Source organism: Macrobrachium rosenbergii, chromosome 45, assembly GCF_040412425.1.
Source record: "Macrobrachium rosenbergii isolate ZJJX-2024 chromosome 45, ASM4041242v1, whole genome shotgun sequence".
In the NCBI taxonomy this organism is placed as follows: Eukaryota; Metazoa; Arthropoda; class Malacostraca; order Decapoda; family Palaemonidae; genus Macrobrachium; species Macrobrachium rosenbergii.
Genome location: NC_089785.1, coordinates 34,744,764 through 34,764,277, shown reverse-complemented (window position 1 = coordinate 34,764,277; position 19,514 = coordinate 34,744,764). Strand labels below are relative to the sequence as shown.

At 35.1% G+C, this 19,514-nt stretch overlaps 1 protein-coding gene across 15 annotated transcripts in view; it reads right to left on the bottom strand.

Annotated features, from left to right (window-relative positions):
- Nucleotides 1-210: 210 nt before the first annotated feature.
- LOC136829919 (high affinity cAMP-specific and IBMX-insensitive 3',5'-cyclic phosphodiesterase 8B-like) overlaps nucleotides 211-19,514 on the bottom strand; it is a 318,075-nt gene continuing 298,771 nt past the window's right edge. For all 15 annotated transcript variants that reach the window (XM_067089092.1, XM_067089079.1, XM_067089081.1 and 12 more), the window contains 4 exons: nucleotides 11,702-11,859; nucleotides 8,233-8,394; nucleotides 7,348-7,477; nucleotides 211-3,435 (listed from right to left, as the gene is read on the bottom strand). In XM_067089092.1, coding sequence (XP_066945193.1) covers nucleotides 3,167-3,435; nucleotides 7,348-7,477; nucleotides 8,233-8,394; nucleotides 11,702-11,859 — 719 coding nt within the window. In that variant the 3' untranslated portion in view covers nucleotides 211-3,166. The remainder of the gene's footprint in view (nucleotides 3,436-7,347; nucleotides 7,478-8,232; nucleotides 8,395-11,701; nucleotides 11,860-19,514) is intronic.

Sequence of the window (19,514 nt, the reverse complement as noted above, 5' to 3'; positions counted from 1 at the left end):
TAAATCAATGAATGTATGCCTAAGAAAAGTTAATATATATATATATAGATATATATATATAATATATTAATTTTATACTGCACCGTATATATGTATATAAAACTTATCACATAAAAGTTAAAAGTTTCAACTGATCTTAAGAATAACCTGTATAAATACTAATCGGTGGTAAATCTCATTTGCAAATTAATGGATAATATTGGTCTAGACTGCCATGTATGAAAGTTTAATTCACTGTACAAGTATGTTGCTAGGTTACAAAATATATAGCTTCAAGAAAATACAGTTAGAAATCTCATAGATACTGTTCTGTGCTATAGAAATGGTCTCTTATTTGGGCTCTGTACAGAAATATACTACTGGGAATCATATGTTACAGCACTTGATCAAACCTCAAGACAATCTTTGAAAATTGTTTAAAGTCCGACAAAAAAAAAAGGGTTGATTAATTGGCTAAAAGTAGCAGAGAACATTACACAAATGCAACTTTCATGTACATATACAGTATACACACACACACACATTCTTTACAGTCCACACACATCTCGAGAAAGATGTGTGCCTAAATGAAAATTACGGAGAGCTATCTTTCCACCACTAGCAATGGTAAACTCATAAAAGGATTTAGTGTCTAATACTAAGAATATCAAATCCATTGAAAGATTGTGAAAAGAACACTTGGAAACTCCCATTAACTGGAGAGACAATTACATTACAAGTATCAGAGACTCACTGACCACATTGTGTATGGATCACTTGAAAAATTAAACTTGACATTTTGTCACACACTGTACCTGATTATCAAATACTTAAAATAACCCTTATATCATAATTACAAAATTACCAAGATAAAATCAACTCTCTTTACTAAATAAGAGGGAGAGAGAGGGACTTCTGTAATTACTACCCCAATACAGGAGCTACAAAGTTTTTGTTTTGGGAATTCCTGTCACATTCCAAAGGACCCGCTTAATTTCTTACCAAGTGACCAACATAACACGTTTTGACACAAAGTGAAACTATATATTTTCAGTCCAAAGCATAACAAGCAACTTCCTTAAATTTCATTCTGTACAAGGAGATTGTCTAAATTCTCGGCAAAACTCAATGTTGAGAGGTTTTGGTACCATTAGGTAAAAATAATGGCACACCACTATATTTAGCACATACAGTATTCATAAACTCATGCTTGATGACCAACCAACAGGCTGAAGTAATTGCCAAATAATGAAAACCATGAGGAAAAGGACCAAGCACAATTTACTCACCAGAAATAACTGCCCATAAGGCAAGGTTACCAAAGCAATCTCCTTAGATATACAAAGTAAACAGTTTATTAATAGTTTTATTGTTGTTACCTTCCTATCACATATGCTTGCACCACTATATTATGTAACTGTCATATGGCATTTTACATCTACATACATTATTTTGCTCTGCATCCAGCAAGGTTCACTTTTCAAAGTAATCTCTTGAAGCCAACAAGTCTTCCATAAGAATGCTGTCAGCTATTTGTGAATATTTAAAGTCTTTCTTCTTTAGGTGAGATTTAATGATTTCCAGTCATCTGTCATGCATTACAGCCCTTTCCATTCATAAGGACTGTAATTTAAAAGCAACAGCGCAGTACATTCAGCTTTCACCAAAACGTATGATTTTTAAAATCGAATCAAATCCCATTACAAAAAATGACTTAATCTATTCAGTAAAACTTTGTTGCCTGAGGTTTGATTTACTGATTCCATAAATAATAAAAAGAAATTACTGTCATGAAACTTTCACTTGCAATAACTGAACTCTTCTATGAGAAATTGCTGAGGTATATCAAAAATTTATCATCTGTATTTCATACTCTCAAAACAAACTTCTAGTATTTCAACAGCAGTTTCCCAAGTAAGATGATGTACTGTAATCTGAACATGGCCTCTGTTATTCCAAAAAGATTCCCTCCACGCCTTAAATGATCTCATTTTTCAATTGGTTAAGGTCAGATTTATTGACAACTCTTGATCAACAGCCCGCAAAAGGAAATATCTCAACAACTAAGGCATTTGCTAATCCAAAGTTTATCATGTAAAAGTACATACGTAAAACCACAATTGGTGCCTTTTTCCTGAAGAGCAACAAGATGATTATGACCACATTAGTATAACAGGGAAAATCTGGCACACCAGACTCCCATTGCCTAACTTTAATAATTAGCTTCTTAGAGCCTGAAAAGAAGAAGTCGCCTTATATACCTACTACATAATATTCATTCAGCTACAACACACTCTGTTAACTTGAAGTAATGCCTTAAATGCATTATGCCTTCAGATCTTTGCAATCCTACAGCATCAGCTTCAGTCAAAGACATCAGGGAAGAATAATTTCATGAGACGTAAAAGAAAATAGCTACGGCTTGAAAGCTGAGAATGCAATTTTGAATTGAGAGTACCATCACAGTGCAAAGATTAAAAAGTACTTGTGCATATAAAATGAAGAGTTGGATGTGTTCAAAACTATACAAAATGTTTCCCTGACTAAATCATATAAATATTTACAGAATTTTGTACAATTTTAATTTGGCCAGTGATGATTTGTGAAGAGTGGGAAGTTATAACAAATAATAAAACATACAAGGCAGTATTCAACAATGACAAATTAGACACAGAACAAAGGGCAAAGCCCACTATGTATCTAACATATATACAGATTTGCTTGTTAAGCGTACGTGTGTAGTTCAAAATATGCTATATGGAAGAAAGTAAAGTCACACGTCAGAGTCCTTTTTGTGACAAATATTTTTGTAGGGGAATCCTGTTATATATAGCAGGCCATTCATCATATAAACTATGAAACCTACAGCACAGAAAAAAAGATAACTACCTTTGGATTACACCATAATATCAATAAATTACTTCTGAACAATTCCCCCTAAAATAAGGAAGAGAATGACAGTTACCTTAGCCAATGAGCTTTGTGGCGAGTGAAATTTTCATCACAAAAGATTATTCTAGTGTTGCTACAAACATTATCAATGTTAGTCATCCAAATCAGGATTCATACTTTGGCAACATTCAGATTCTAACATTTTTTTGTTTTACTATTTACAGATAGTCTTTATTACTTTTTTCAAACAAATCTATATCTTTATATCGACGATTTGAGCTAAGTTTATTCATCACTAGCTTGCGGTAACTTCTTTACCTATTAGCTTTGTCCTTACATTTCCATCTTGTTCATTAGATATTTTTGCCTCTTCTTCACTTTTCTCTTTTTCTTTCTCATTCTCCTTCTCCTCTTCCTCCTCCTCCTCCTCTTCCTCTTCTTCTTCTGTAGCTGTGCTTAAAGTCTGAGGCTGAGGGAGATTACTTTTGGAAGCTTCTTCTTGCTCTTTCCAATATTGATAGTTAATCCTCAAGTGCTCCATCAGCTCCGGAACATCAGCTAAAGCTGCAAGGGGAATGTAGAAGTGATATACAAAACTGGGTTAAAACTTAACTGCTACAATACCACAGTGAAAAAGTAAATAAATATTATCTCTGTTCAATTTAATTAAGACATGGACGCTGAAGCCTTAAATTCTACCAAAAAAGTGTTTCTTTTTGCTTAAGCTCTTTATCCATAAAGAGGGTGTAAAAATTGTACCCGAAGAGGAGGTGGCCTCTTCAATAAAGAGTAAATGTTCATAATAATAATTATAGAATGTACACTGAGAAAACATTAGTAATAGAATGATGTACTGAAGCTGAGCAACTTAAATTTGCAAATCATGTTCCCAATAAGCCTACAAACAGGGGAGGTATTCTCCCTATAGTAAGTTTAATACTTAATCTTGGTTTTGTTTTAACTTCACTTTTCAAGATAAAATTATGTTAAAATATATACAGTAGTTAAGCATTGCATACGGTCACCTGGGGTGAGACTGGATTAGACAATGCTTAGATAAATCTTAAACTCTGGAGGTAATTTTTCTGTCTGTAAAGAATGCACTAGCAAATGGGTACTAGAAAGCAGAGATTTGGGATGATCATATACACTGGACCTCCTAAGTTTTTCTGACACTTCTTGAGGTGGCTTTGGACAATTGCTCTATTTCGAACTGTTTTATGGGAACAGTCTGCAAATGAATTGATGGAAAATGATAGATGCTGGTATGAAGTAAATTTCTGGCGACAAGAGAGATTCCAATGATGTTGTATGCAGTGCTGATTTTAAATTACTGGGGGAGACAATGAAACTAGGGAATTTTCTTTTGGAACAAATGTCTTGTACAAATGTTTTCTAGCCTCACTGAGATGCCAGAACTTTTATCAGTTCTACAGAGAAAAAGTACACACACTTATGTTTAAGTTTTGTTTGTTTGTAAAACTAGGTCACAAGATAGACGTTTGGTACCTGTCTCAGTTAAGGAACTTATAGTAGAAGAAGCTATATTCATAATATATAAATACAGAACAATAATTTCCCTAGTAAAAAATGTATTAGCCCAAAGTTATAGATGCAAAAAACTTAAAAGCATTTAGAAACACAACCAATACATTGATGCATATGGCCTGTTCAGTTTCTGGTAGATTGAGATCCATGTACTGATTTTAATGTTATTTCCAAACATACTGCACATATACTAAATAGTTGTCTTGTTACTAAATTGATTATATGCCACTGAAATAGATGTTTACAACACCAATGAAGATTCATAACTTTAAATGAGATCAGGCCTCCTGGTCACTGGATTGTACGAGAGTCATCTGGTGTCACATACATATTTTCCCTTTAGAGCATAAAAAGAGAGGAATGAGGTTAAAAGGTGTTGCATCATTTTTTCATATTCAGTACTGACAGCAATTCAGATGTGCATTTCTGAACACCTATAAATCATTTAGATTTAGATGAAGGTCTGTAAAACAGCAATCAGATCAGACCACCAACTTAGAAGAAGCAACAAGTGAAATGGGCCTGTTGAACTTTCATGTAGCAAGACGTGAAATACAGACCATTAAAACAGAGCAACAACAAAACAAATGTTCCCAATGCTTGTCATTCAGGTGGAGTTTGGTATACACAACTAGATACTGAAGAAAGAGCAGAACAAAGACCAATAAGGAAGGCTAAAAAAGATGGAGCAGTGGTTGAAACGCACAGGAAGTGGAAAAGAGAGAGCCAATGTTCTTTGATGGATGTTTATGTACAGTAATATTTTTGGACTACTTGGTAATATTAGAGACCTCGTAATTGCCCTGCAACAGAATGATATTCTGTTGTATACAGAAACTGGTTTCTCAAATAAAGCACTCATCTGAGCTCCTCATTTTGTACTTGAAAAACTTAAAATAATTCTTGAAAGTGATGGGATTCCTAAAGCCCAGGGGAAGGCAGAGTATATTAGGATGCATACCATGCTCCTCCTAAGTCATGCCATTAATGTGGGTGTCCAGTGCTTCAAGTTATAACAGTTTGTAGCTGGTATAACAATGTTTATTTGTGTTCTATCTATTGAAATACAGTACAGTACAGACTCAGATGAAAATGGACAAAAAAAGAAAACAAATGAAAGAAGGGAACATGAATTAGGAACATTTCAAATACCATCACTCCAACACCAGAATGAAACTGAAGAGAGAGAGAGAGAGAGAGAGAGAGAGAGAGAGAGAGAGAGAGAGAGAGAGAGAGAGAGAGAGAGAGAGAGAGAGAGAGACCATCACTCCAATACCAGAATGAACATGAAAAGAGAGAGAGAACAAAAAGGTCCCATATTATCAGATGTGAGGAACAACATTTGGCATCTGAAACTCAGCATAACTTTGGGCAGAAAAAGACATAAAACAGAAAAATTTGGTCATAATTTGAGTTAAATAATAAAAGAATGCAGCATGTTACTTTTTTCGCTTAAAAACCCACCCCACAGCAACACTGACTACAAAGAGGCCTTTCCTCATGCATGAAGGAAATTTTAGTCTTAATGTAAGTTCCCAGCCCAGTTTTCAAAAGCTGTATACAGTACTATTTCTTCAGTTCATCATCATCTACCCTTAAGTACTATAGTTACATAAGCTCCTAACTAAACAATTCAAGAACTTCTGCATTTCTGCTCATGAAGACCACTGAGGTAAGCGGACAGGCTATTTCAGTATAGTATTATCCAATTAAAACTCATAATTTGTCAGTTCATTGGTGGCATCTAAGTAACTCATTCCCTACCCAACTGTCAGCTCCCTAAAGTACAGTAACACCTCTTCTTAGTGGGCCCCAACTTAGTGGGCTTACCATATGTACTTACCTGCTACTACATTATGATTATTTTCCCCTATGCTATCATTTTAAACTAAGTACATTTTAATTATATCTCTTACACTGAATTTTGAATGTAGAGTTTAGGTTAGAAACTACGTATGAAGAATTGCTGCTAACTATAAGATACCTAGAAAATGTCCAGATGCAGGCTATAATACAAGGTCTTTGTTACTATACAGACTTTGTTATTATTCAGAAAGGCCAGACCCTAAAGTATCCCTTAAGTTGAGGTGCCACCGTAATCTCAAATGTTTTCAGAGACCAGCTTCCACAAAACTGTGGCCCTCCAGATGGGCATTCAGATTTTCACTCTAATCCAGTGCAATGGTCAGACATCACCACCAGCTTTGATGTCCCTTCTAGCTGCAAGGATGGATGAAAATCAACATGAATAGTCATCTTACCAGATTCTAAGAGGAAAAATCTTCAAGACAGTTGGTAGTGAACAAATCCAAGTACTGTACATTACATTTTCTTGATGGCTTCAAGATTCAAAATGCTGCTTTGTGAATTTAGTTCCCCCATATCAGTCTTTTCACACAACTCTGAGATCAAATGTAAATGGTGTTTTACTAAAATTCTAGATTCCAAGTAAGCTACACCTTCAGGTTAATTGTTAGCACGATCAACTCAGTACAGTACACTTGTATTCTGATTTAATACTATCTACTTTCTGCTTTAAAGTGACTTTCCACCTATGTAGCTACCCAGCTCTACTAACATTATGACCTTATCTTTGTATGAATACAAAAACTTAGAACACCTGTACAGGTTCATTTTTTGTCAAATATCCTTCCCTAAAAATTGGATTATCCCTCCTACCCCAAAGGTGGAATTCAGACTATGTAAGGGTATACAGTACCATGTTTCACTTGAGTGGCATTCCTCTATACTCTGGAATTAAACACACTTTCTGCTTTAGTGAGCACTCAATTGGCAAGCCCTTCAAAACACAATACTCAACATTCTATCATAGCATAGATTTTTATCCTACAAAATTTAATTCTGTTTAAAGCTACAACTTATTACTTTACTAAACATAATATAAAAAAAATGAAAAGAACATCTTACCATCCCATGCATCAAACATGTCATTTACAAAGAAATCAATGAACCCAATTTGCGACTTTGGAATTGAACACGTAGTACGGTCAAACTGAGGCATCACAATCGGTAAACTGCGTCGTTTTTCCTCTTCTGTCTGTTGGAGGAATACCATTAAATTAATACCCTAAGCACAATATGCAGAAGAGTACAAAATAATACCGTCATCTGTGGTCATCATAGTTTAATCATGATTCAAGGAAAACTGCATGCCATACTGAGTAAATATTGATAGAGTTTAATACCAATTTCATTTTCATTATATTTCACTTATATCACTTTAAATCTAATGATATTTAAAAGGCAGCCATTCCTTAATTGTTATCAGACTACAATGGGCTGAAAAATATGAAAAAAATCAGGCAAAGTGAAAACAGCATTGAATTGCAAGAAGACATCTGGTATAAAAAAATTCTTGATCATACTTTTGCATTAATTTGCAGCCCTAATAAAATCTTGAGTTTCTGAAAAGTTTATTTTCATAACATCTACAATTATCGCTAGCTTTTTTGCCAGAGGAACATCAAAGAATCCTTAGACCCTGCTGCCTTGAAACCTGGCCTAAAATGTGCAGACACAAAGTGGCACATTCATGGCCAACAGTGTGGGGTACATAATTTACAGCTTCATAGCTTTAATTTCTCAATGCGGAATGAACATTTCATCAGTCAGTACGATACACTATACTTGATAATAATGACAATACAACTTGCCACAAACACTCAGTAAAATATTTAAAGTCAGGCCGCAGACACTTTGTGAGCAAAATTTGATACGATCCTATTTACATATAAAGGTACCACAGGAAAATGAATATCAAGTAACATTGAAAAAGCTAACAAGTAACTTTACCTGTGAAAAGTACTCATTTGCAATTCTGTGTGCCCAGTCAATTGAGAGAGGAAGAGGTCTGACTGGGTTACTGACATCGGCACACTTGATTAACATCCTTTTTATTATGACCAAATTCTCAGGTGTTCCAAAGGACATCAAATCTGGTGAATCTCTTGATCCCTGAAATGAGTAAATTCATATATTCCATGCGATATATAATTTTCTTGACGTATACTGTACATGATGACTATAGAAAAAAATACACAAAAGTCAAATGCTGTACTGTTGAAAGTTTAAACACCATGGGCTTCACTGAGCTCTGGTCAACATAAAATAGCATTATGAATGACATGAAAGGGGAAAACAACCCTTTATTCTTGCTACTACATAAATAATCCCTTATTTTTGCTACTACATAGACAACCCCTTATTCTTGCTACTACATGACAAGGGATAACTAACAAAATATATCTAGTCTTTAATTAAAGAGAAAAATTAAGTCTTTGCAAAGAAGCTTTAGCTTATAAAGTCAGGATAAAGTCCTCAATGTTTTCCATTAAAAAAAGCTACCTTCATCAGTTTCTGCACTTGTGCAGAAATCTAGAAAACAGTTCCTCTTGGCAGATAGTGCTTGAGACACAAAACACCTAGTTAGCCATGAGGGTAAATTTCCTGGAGGAACCACTTAGATATGATACGTACCTTTTCTAGGTAACTGGCTCCAACTGGGATCTACATAGTACAAGGAAACACTTAGCAGTAACTATCTTCACCACTTATTTTCTATACAGCATCTTTGCTAGTTTCACGTATCCTTTGGTTTTGAACTTTACACCTACTTTTGACAAGTCTCATTTTTCTTGTTCTGTCTCGACCAGTTGTTAGCTTTCTTTTAGTTAACCTCTACCCACACTTAGCACTGCATTCCTATAGATAGCTTCAAAAAAGTTCTAACGTAATTTGGTTCAAAATGTAAGTTAGGTCTTAGGATGCCTTACACATTGTTACAGCTGGTCAGGAGCAAATTAATTGCATGTTATTGCCTCAAAACTCCTACAGACATTCTTTGTCCCATATATTATGCCTTCAGCCCTTTGCACTGGGACTGAAACCATAGTTGAATTGGACACTACAGGAACTGGAAGACTACTTAGCTGTCTTGCTCTAACAGAGGGATAGAAGAAATAGAAAAGAATGGTTTGCTAAAACTGTGAGTAAATGGTCTGAGCTTTTTGACTTTCTTTTGAAGAGAAAATGAAACACGTTCATTGTCAAATACTCTTCTAAGAGCATGTGGAGAAATATCCTCTTGTCAGTAATGAAATCAGGGATATACTGTAGAAAGGAGTTCCAAGGTTAAGTGACAGGCTTTGAAAACTTTTTCATAAACAACTGTTACATAATCGTTGCCTCCAAGTTCCTTTTATTGTTTGAATTCACTGATTATTAATATTAATTTACATTAGGCTGCAATATCTTTGTGCAAATCAAACATTTTGAGTCAATACTGTGGTGATGACTAACAGTGAGAGCTTGGTTTCCAGTTGGTCATGTATATCAGTTTTTTCATTCACACTGTCCTTAAACACGTGCTTTGTTTATGCTGGACTGGTCTAGCTTTGGGGATGTAGTAAAATACTACTACAGAAGCACTGACTCTGGTTAAGAAGTGTTTTACACAAACACTTTCTGATGTTCCAATCTTTTTTCTCTGTCTAACACTCATACTTTATGTGATGGTGATGATAATGATAGGGTTGGTGACATATGTTCATGTGCTCACTCTTTACTCCTTAAATGGCTATTCTGCTTAAAAGAAAACTGGTTATTTGCCCCAGAGAACTTAGAATTATTACCCAAAATTACCTTCCCCTTGTGAATAGAACTTGAATGCTCAAGGATTGTTGAGAAATTTGTATGTAAAATCTAAAAAATCTAATAAGCTGCCAATTTGTAAATATGCAAAGAACAGAAATTGGACTCACATCATTCATAAAAGAAGGGTAAAAAAAACAAATTCCATGAATTACGTTTCATGGAATTTGTTTTTTTACCCTTCTTTTATGAATGATGTGAGTCCAATTTCTGTTTCTTGCATATTTACAAATTGGCAGCTTATTAGATTTTTTAGATTACACAATTTCGTAATTCAAGTTCTATTCACCAGGAAGGATAATAAGTAACCAGTTTTCTTTTAGCAGAATAAAACAGTACTAGGAAACTTCACAATTCACACGAATGCCTTCTAAATATGAACTGTATCAACAATATAACACAAGCATACATAAACAGCAACAAAGGGAATATCTTTAATTCCAATGGTTTTCCAGAATACTGAGATCTACATCTACAAATATTTGGAATCTACTAAGACCTACATCTACAAATACTGTATGTGGAATATACTTTGACCTACATCTACAAATATGTGGACTAAATAACTTTAGCTTTATAGCAACACTGCTCAAACAGCATTTAACACAATATAGCTAGACAGAAACACAATGTGAAATGTAATAATACATAACAATAACATTGTTTTGGTGTAAATTACTGTAGAGCATACTATCAAAGCATGAAGATAAAATACCAAAAAGCAACACAGAAACACACTAATAACTGAAGTGGATTATTGCATACAGTAAATCACTGGTTCCCTAAGCAGCCAAACAAACTCAACTAATTAAGAAAAATTTGCAAAAGGTTAACAAGTTACTCACAAACTTGCTGCTGAAAAACTGACTGAGGAGCCCTACAGCTATCCATAAGAACAGCTGAAAGACTTGGGTGCTATTCTTCAGTTTGAAACATAGGCATAATGACCATACTTGTCACTGCAGATGGGCTAAGGTGTAACTTTGCCAACTGTTTCTTAAGGGTAATGCAACCATAAGAACTGGCATAATCATCTGGCTAATGGGTGATGAAACAAGAGCATTAAGAAATTGCAAACCTCTGCCAGGGCAACCTATGACATATCCCTTGGTTGTTTTTGACATCTGTGTGAATCTGGGACTTGAATACCATCAAGTGCTAGAGAAAAAACAAAGAGAGCCCCAAAAGAACCTTCCCCTCCAAAGCTTGCATTTCTACGTCTCCCAGAATGTAAACATTCACGGCCAGTCACAAGGCCTGGTTTTTAGTAAAAATTTTGTAAAAACCCACACATAACTGTTTGCATGATCTTGTAAGCCAGCAGACAAACAGGAAAAGGTATACACACAAACCAAACCAAAATGTTAACCTCCTTACGTGAGGTAATAAATTTGGCCAAGCAATTTCCAGCTTATTATGGATGTGTAAAACAATGGTCAGTATCTTTTGAAATAAAGAATCACTATACATATTTCTATTATCATGATCTTTGTGGTATATCTTAAATGTCTTTAGCAAATCTACACCCTATTATTACTACAGAAAGCAAACAAGAAATCCCAGACTAATGCTACTCTAACTATGAGACAACATAAAGTGTACAGAAGCTCACGTCAAGTGATGCCGTCTCTTCATCCTTGATGGATACTTTGCTGCTTGCAGACATGTTGACAAACTTGCTCAGGTGCTCGAAGTGCTTGGTCATGTCTGTTGCCAAAACCATGTCGATGATACTCTTGCGCACATGCTTGTAAGTGTCTCGATCCAGAGCTGCAACGTGCAATTGTGGTAGCATGCATGAGGGTATTGCTTGTGGGGGTGAGTGCTGACCTAAGTCCCCCATGCTAATTACTTTTTTTTATTTGAGAATGACAGTCATGCTTCAACATAAAGAAAAATGTATATGCCATTAATAAAAGTTACAACATTTTACCATTTACCTGTGCACAACACTAAGATACCCATCCAGCTCATGAAAATGTCAATATAACATGAATAGCTTACATGAAGTGCAGTTATTGAACTAGATCTATCAGTACTATATACCTATACCATGTCTAATCTACAAAGGCACTAAAGCTATTATCTACGTGGTTCAGAGTCATATTAAAATAGACACCTTTCAGAATGACAGAGCATAGTGAACCAAATATCTTAGAGGAGGAACACACTGTACTGTATGTAGTTCCTAGCAATGTATCATATACTGGAGGGTGCTCCCATGAGACAGCATAACATCTGACTGAACTAAAAATTGGACCAATTCTACATGAAAATTGTTATGTCATTGAGCACCTCCATGCTGCTACAACACCCAAATTTCATTAAATTCACCATAGTTGTGCACATAAAAAATCTGAATGTGGCTATCATCTTTTATATGAAGTGCATTGTAACAATAATTATCACAATCAATAATCTGAAATGTGAAGAAATTTATTGACAGTAAGTACTGTACTATCCTCTGGTTGACAGACATGACATATTTTTTTTGACAAATTTGATGTCAATATTTTGTAATATCTCTAATTTTGATTAACACGTCACATTAAATTGCAAAAATATGATGGAAATGTAACTGATTAAGGACCACAACCTTTAGCCTACCTGGCAGCTTAAGCTATCTTTTGATAACTTGTTACATTTATATTTTGGTCATAACTTGGAAATAAACATTTTGAAGAGACTTCCACCATCAATTCAACCTTTTTCTTGAATGCAAAAATGAGTACTGTACCAAATTGAGAAACAAAAAATTATACATTTAAGTGGACCCTACAAATGCAATGAGACTTAAAAAAAATACAGAATTTCTTATTTAAATAAATGTATAGGAAAAATATTTCTACATTATTAAATTACCTGTGTATCTTCACAAAGAACTTCAAAAACTTATTCTTAATAGAGAAAGACTGTAAAGTGCCTAGTTTGTCTAGTATATGTACCATAAAGTGCCTAGTTTGTCTAGTATATGTACCATATGACTACACCATGATACAAGTGTCCATTCTGAAATGAGCGTTGCGCATCATGTCATCAAATAATTTCCATTTTACAGGAATTTCAATTTCCTAAAACAAGACAGTAGTGAAGTTTACATCAATTTTAATATTCACTCATTTCTTTATTGCCAGAGAGACAGGAAGAAAGTCTTTCCTGCTCATTTCTCAAGCATTATTAGTCATCGCTATAATTTTTACATAGGTAACGAATAATGATTTTGATCTATAAAACAAGTCTAGTGGAGTAGCTAAAGTGAACTCATTATCAATACAGTAATTCACCCTCATGAATCTGATGTGAGCAGAGTCTTGGCATAAATCAATAAGCTTCTTTGGCTAATGCAACTAGATACACATCTCAGGCTTAATCATTTTAACAAAGAGTACAAGAGGATCAAATACCACATGATACAGGCAGTCCCCGATTTTCGGTGGGGGCTCCATTCCAGGGGTGCACCATAAGTCGATTTCCGCTGTAAGCCGGTGCTTATTAATTAATAGATGCCATACGCGCCATTAACAGGGTTTTAACGGTGCTTAAAGTGCCATAACTTGATTATGGCGCTGTAACTAGATACCTATTCTTGTAAGCGCTGTCAACGACACTTTAATGGTGCCTTAACTAGATACCTATTCTTGATAAATGTATTTGAAAAAATGTAGTAACACCGGAACACTGTAAGTCGGTGCTGCTGTAACTCGGGGACGTCCTGTATATTCCTCGTGATGGGACGCTAACCTGCTCTGCAGTGCCCAGGCTACTTGCCAATGGGACTCATGCAACATCATTTCCATATCACTCAGACAAAATCTTCATTTCCTATCTCAGTTACTTTTGACTCTAAAATCTCTTGTGAAACTATCACCACATCTTTCATCTTATTTGTCAATGAGTGGTGAACAGTTTCTCTTTTGTGACTCGTGCTTTTGTAAAAGTTTTGTTTAGCAAGATGAAGTTGACTAAAATTCTTAATTTCTTTGCAAAGAGCGTACTCCCATTTCCTTACCAATTTAAGAGTACAGTACACCCTTATTTAGCAATGTTATTTTTGGTCCCAGGTTCTGGGCACAAGGAGGTCTTTCAGTGTCCCTCCTCCTTTTCTTCCTATTCTATCAGATGAAGCAGAAATGGAGAAACTCCTATACAGTAATTTTGTTTGTTCAATAGTGAGCTTTACTATACATTTAACAGATCCTTACAGCACTGGAAGACCTCTTTTGCTGAATATCGCAAACTTATTATCAACAGAGGCTCTTTACAGTCTGTCAAGTTGTTTTTTCTTGTTCTTTTCATGGTATCCACCAAATTCTATTAAGAGTACATCTTGTATGCGAGTACATTTGGAGTCTCCACCTTTCTCATTCTTCAACCAAAAGTTGCTTCAAATTTTCCCTGTTTTATGTCATATGGCATGTATTTCCATGGCTGGCAATACTCTTTGTGCTGAACGCTACCAAATTCAGACCCTGACAAATCTCTGGTATTAGCCAATGATCTATGAAGCTGATTCATGACCAGATTACTGATGCCTATAAATAATATTAAAATTTGAGCAAAGGGAGGTTCTGAAGCATTTACTTGCGATTCTACCCATTTCTGAATTAAACTCATGTCTTCTGTCATGTCTAAAGAAGACAATTTCCTTATCCAAGAAGCCTTGAATCTAAAGATAAGATATCATAATGTAAAGGACATTGATGACTGAAACAAAGTTGCTGAGAGAGGAAGACAGCTCTCTTTGACAGCAGGCACTCCTTCTCTGCCAACTCTGGATTCTACACATTAGATTCCTTTAAACAGCAATGAATCAGAAGGCATTTCTCATTCAGAGGTGCATACCTTCAAATGGAAATGGCCACATCTAGAGTAGTAGCTTTCTAAACCAATGTGGACATCAAAAATGCAATGCAAGATAATGGCATACATTTCAAAAGTGAAGAACACCCAATAAGAAAAATCATAGCACTTGTAGAAGCAGCTAGGCAGAAGTCTCAAACCTAGGAAAGATGGACTAAGTCACCAAGAGCACACACAGCTGCCATGCTGGGTTTTTGTTTGAAATGTAACTCAGGACCTCCTACTTGGATCGTGTCTTTATTAGCACCAGTTCTTTACATTACATTATAGGGCTGAACCTTTATAGCCTCAAAGAGATTCATCAGATCTGGCACTAGAAATTCAATTTACTGTATTGTTAGTCACTCTTTTTAGGCATTAGGAGCAAGCAAATAATATGACAATACTTGCCAGTGCTTGCAGAAAAATCTGATCTTATTCTTTTTCTATTACATTTCCCACAGCCATGGTTTAACACTGGGAGACAAACATCTTATATGAAGTTTCAAGGGACAGTAAATGTTTTTCCTTGACTGCTAAATGTTAATGCCCATAAAGCCTACAAATCCGAAAGGTAGTAATTCTTCCATTTGTAATCACAAGATTGGTAAATTTGGGCTGAAGAAAAAGATTCCTTCTTGAATACCTTCATGTTTTTACAGAATTTTCAAGGCAGTTTTGTCTTGTCTAAATGCTGTACTTCAATACATCTGATAATAATTGGTGAAAGTAATGTTGCTTTCACAGAACAGAAAGCCTGAAGGTGAAATGAGAAAACATAGCCAAGAGAATGCAAAGTGCCTAGTGTATTGTAGTATGTATATATGCACAAATATATGCACATAAATGTCAGCTGATATATTAGTTACAAAACTAACATCAAGAGACATGGCAATTCAAAGAAGCATTAGTAGTTCCCTTAAACCTAATGGCATCCGTAATGCTGATGAAGAAAACTTTTCACAGTTTTATACAAAAGGAAATGAAAAAGCACTATGCTATGTTTGTCTATCTATTTCATTTCTGTGGCTTGAATTTTATTCTAGCAAAAAGATATATTCTAACAATGAAGTCACAGGAATGCAAGCCCCCCTGGATCAGTTCCTCACTGGGTTACAACTCATTGTGCCATAAAGTCTGATTGCACTCTATTTGTACCTGTTGTAAATATTTGTGAAAATACAGAAACATGGGAACATGTTTTGAGAAGGCATGACATCATTTTGACAGATTTGTGTTGAATCACTTATAATCGCTCCATTAATCTTTTTACCAGTTTCAATAGAACCTGTTCATTAACACTTGCAAAGTGCTGTTAACTGACAGTTAGACAGATAAAGAAACATATGAAACCGATCAAAACACATGAATTCTTTGGCAGAAGTAAAAATTCTTCATAGAAGTGTTGGATATAGTATGTTGAAGCCTCATGGCCTGTGAAAGTGAGAGCAAGATATCCATGCTGTGCCGGAAAATAACAAGTAAATATAGAACTAGGTGATGCAATGAGGTGGCAACATCCAACTAAGCCTGGGAACTGAGAAGGAGACTGATGATGAAATGGCAGTCTGGCTTGGGGAGACAAATGAAGTCCCCTAAAGAAGACCATTTTTTTTTCAAAGTTGAACATTTTTGTTTGTTAGCCGTCCAAGAAGAAATAAAATGTTTCTTTGTGCTCTTTTACTTCCTTTAATCTTCCTACACATGCTCTGTGTTTGGATTAGGTACAGATATTGCCTTATTGGGTTGCATTTAGGCTGTAGTGTATTTATTGCTACTGTCAGATGTGGATGATGTTGATAATCAACATTATTGTGAGAAATGCAGAGACAAAAACAAGGAGAGGCTTTGTAATAAAGATGAAGAATGCATGGAAAGAATACTGAGAGAGAGAGAGAGAGAGAGAGAGAGAGAGAGAGAGAGAGAGAGAGAGAGAGAGAGAGAGAGAGAGAGAGAGAGAGTGCTTTGAAATTAAGGTTACCATATAGTGTAATTATTCACAGATGGACAATAAAGCATTAAAAATGTATATAATGTGAAAAAAAGACCACTTATAGCACCTTTATGTCTCAGAGTGAATTTACCAACATTAGTAGCAGTAAGACTTCAAAGGTGGGCAATTACTTTGGCTGCTTTTAACTACACTATTGAATGTAGACCTACAGCTAAGATGGGAAATGCAGAGGCATTATCTAGACTACCAGTTGAAGAAGCGCAGGTGGGAGGAATATGATCCTACTATTCTTTGCACTGATGCTTTAACTTACCTATCACTGCAAGAGAGGTTGCAGAATGTACCAGGAGATCTTATACCCTCAAAAGTGCTCCGAGGGTTAATTATTTGGTGGCCCCATGTTGACAAAAACATTGATTTTATGTTAAGAGACGTGAAAGTTATCACACGAATGAAAATAATCCTACACCAGTATGGAGGCATCTATGGGGTATGAGATACACTTGGCAATGTCTTCAAGTAAATTTTGCAAGTAGTTTCACAGGTAACTGTTATCAGATGTTAATGAATATAGTAAAGAGTATGACACAATCTCATTAAGGCCTGCAAGTTCTTTGTCAATGATAATTACTCATCCATTTATATGCTATATATGCCTCCACGCGAAGGTACTGACCATAGCGCATAATTCTACTAAAAACTTGAAACATTTTTTAGAAATATGTGGCATAAGTCATGATTTTCTGCCTCACATCATCCAGCTACTAATATTTAAGACGATTATTTTTCTTGCAAACTTCAACATCTGATATTGTAATTGCACCATTGTAATTCCAAATGCTACTGCAGGCACAGCACCTTCAATTTTACTTATTTAACCTGGTTTCCTTAGCCAAGAACAAAAGGGTAATGACCAATAGTAAAGTTGGGAAAAGTATGGAGCTGACTCCTTTATCTTCAGTTAAGGTACACTACTATGTGGAGGAACTGAGTAAGGCATATTTGATTTACATCATCATATGGGGATAAATGTATCCAATATGAATGCATAACTACAAAAAAGTATTAGACATAAATGTATTTTCCAGTTTGCAGAACTCTGCTGTGGATATTTGGCTCTTTTCTATATGAATAATTAATGTTTTCATATTTTACACCTACATCCCAACATTTTAGTAAAAGCCAAAGGAATAGGGTTCATTTAAATTATACCTCTGAACTTTCCCAATATATATACAATTGCTGGGAAGAGGATGGACATTTTTTATTCAAAGAAGACTATGGAACTCAATTTTGAATAACATTAATTCTATCTATTTTACCTTTTACAGGTAAGACAACAGAAACATAACCAATACTAATATCAATGCAACGTGTTACAACACTTTTGCACCTACACAAAGTACTATATGGATTCTGGTGTTCTGTGAAATGACTAGAAAGAATCAGCTCTAAAGGAACATTACTAAAACCAATACTGTATAAGAAATCCCTTACAGAAATAAACCTTGCAGAAGATAGCAAGAAGGATATCTTCAATTGATGATCTATATAATGGTCACCACTGTTGGCACAAAGTAATTAACCACTTCAAACTATTTTGTCAAGTAGATAAAGAACCACGGATGCTGCTCACATTCAAGCAAAAGAATAATATTTCAACAATGGAAGAATGCACAACATGAAGCACATGAAACAAATATTCAATCATGTCTGTAAGCAAAAGGAACCTTACATACAAACAACAACAAGTTTTTCCAGTACTACATACCCATGAAAGAATATTTGCTTTGAAAAGTAGGTAACTGAGGTACAAAACATTAGATACTCTGTATTCAAGATGGTTCAGATTTTGATAAGAAAATCTCAAGGTGTCATTTTACCATTCAAATGGCGTGATAATTATGAGCCTTTAACTACTGTGAGACTGTGACTCATGATAACCATTAAATCTAAGATATTTACCAACACCAAGAATTATATTCTGAATATTTAAAACATTACCATGCCTTCATGAGTACCCTTTCTTATCTTTGCCTTCATGTTAGGAACAACTACCATTTATTCAACTCTCTTTTCCATCACCTCAACAGGATATTTCTCCCCTTTCCTGTGGTCTCTGGATGTAGTATATAGCTTATATAGCATACACCTTCCTTTTTTTAAAACACAAATATACCCCTTAACCCTCAAGGTTTTGCTGAAGCCCAAATCACTTTTGTTAAGTTTCTAGTCACTATCTCTGGGACACTTTCTTTCAGCTAAAGCTGATGATAAATTAATACAATAAGCTATGCTTTCAGCTGACATTCAGAAGATGAACTAACAAGAGTATGATGGAGATTGCTCAAGCAATTTTTTTTCCAGTTATCAAGAACTGACCATCTAATATACCAGCACCTTGCAGCACTTAATCCTTTAGTATATGCTTATAATAATTCCAGTTATAAGCAATATGCTTTCCAATTTGTTTTTAGTACACCTCTTTCATTTAAGTTGACACTTTCTTCCAACAGCAATTTGAAGGGAATGACACAGATGAGGATGAGGTTAAATAAACCCTTCAAAACTGTTCAGACATCATTCCAGCGCCCCTGACATTATTTATTCTTGGTTAATTCTTCTTATTTTT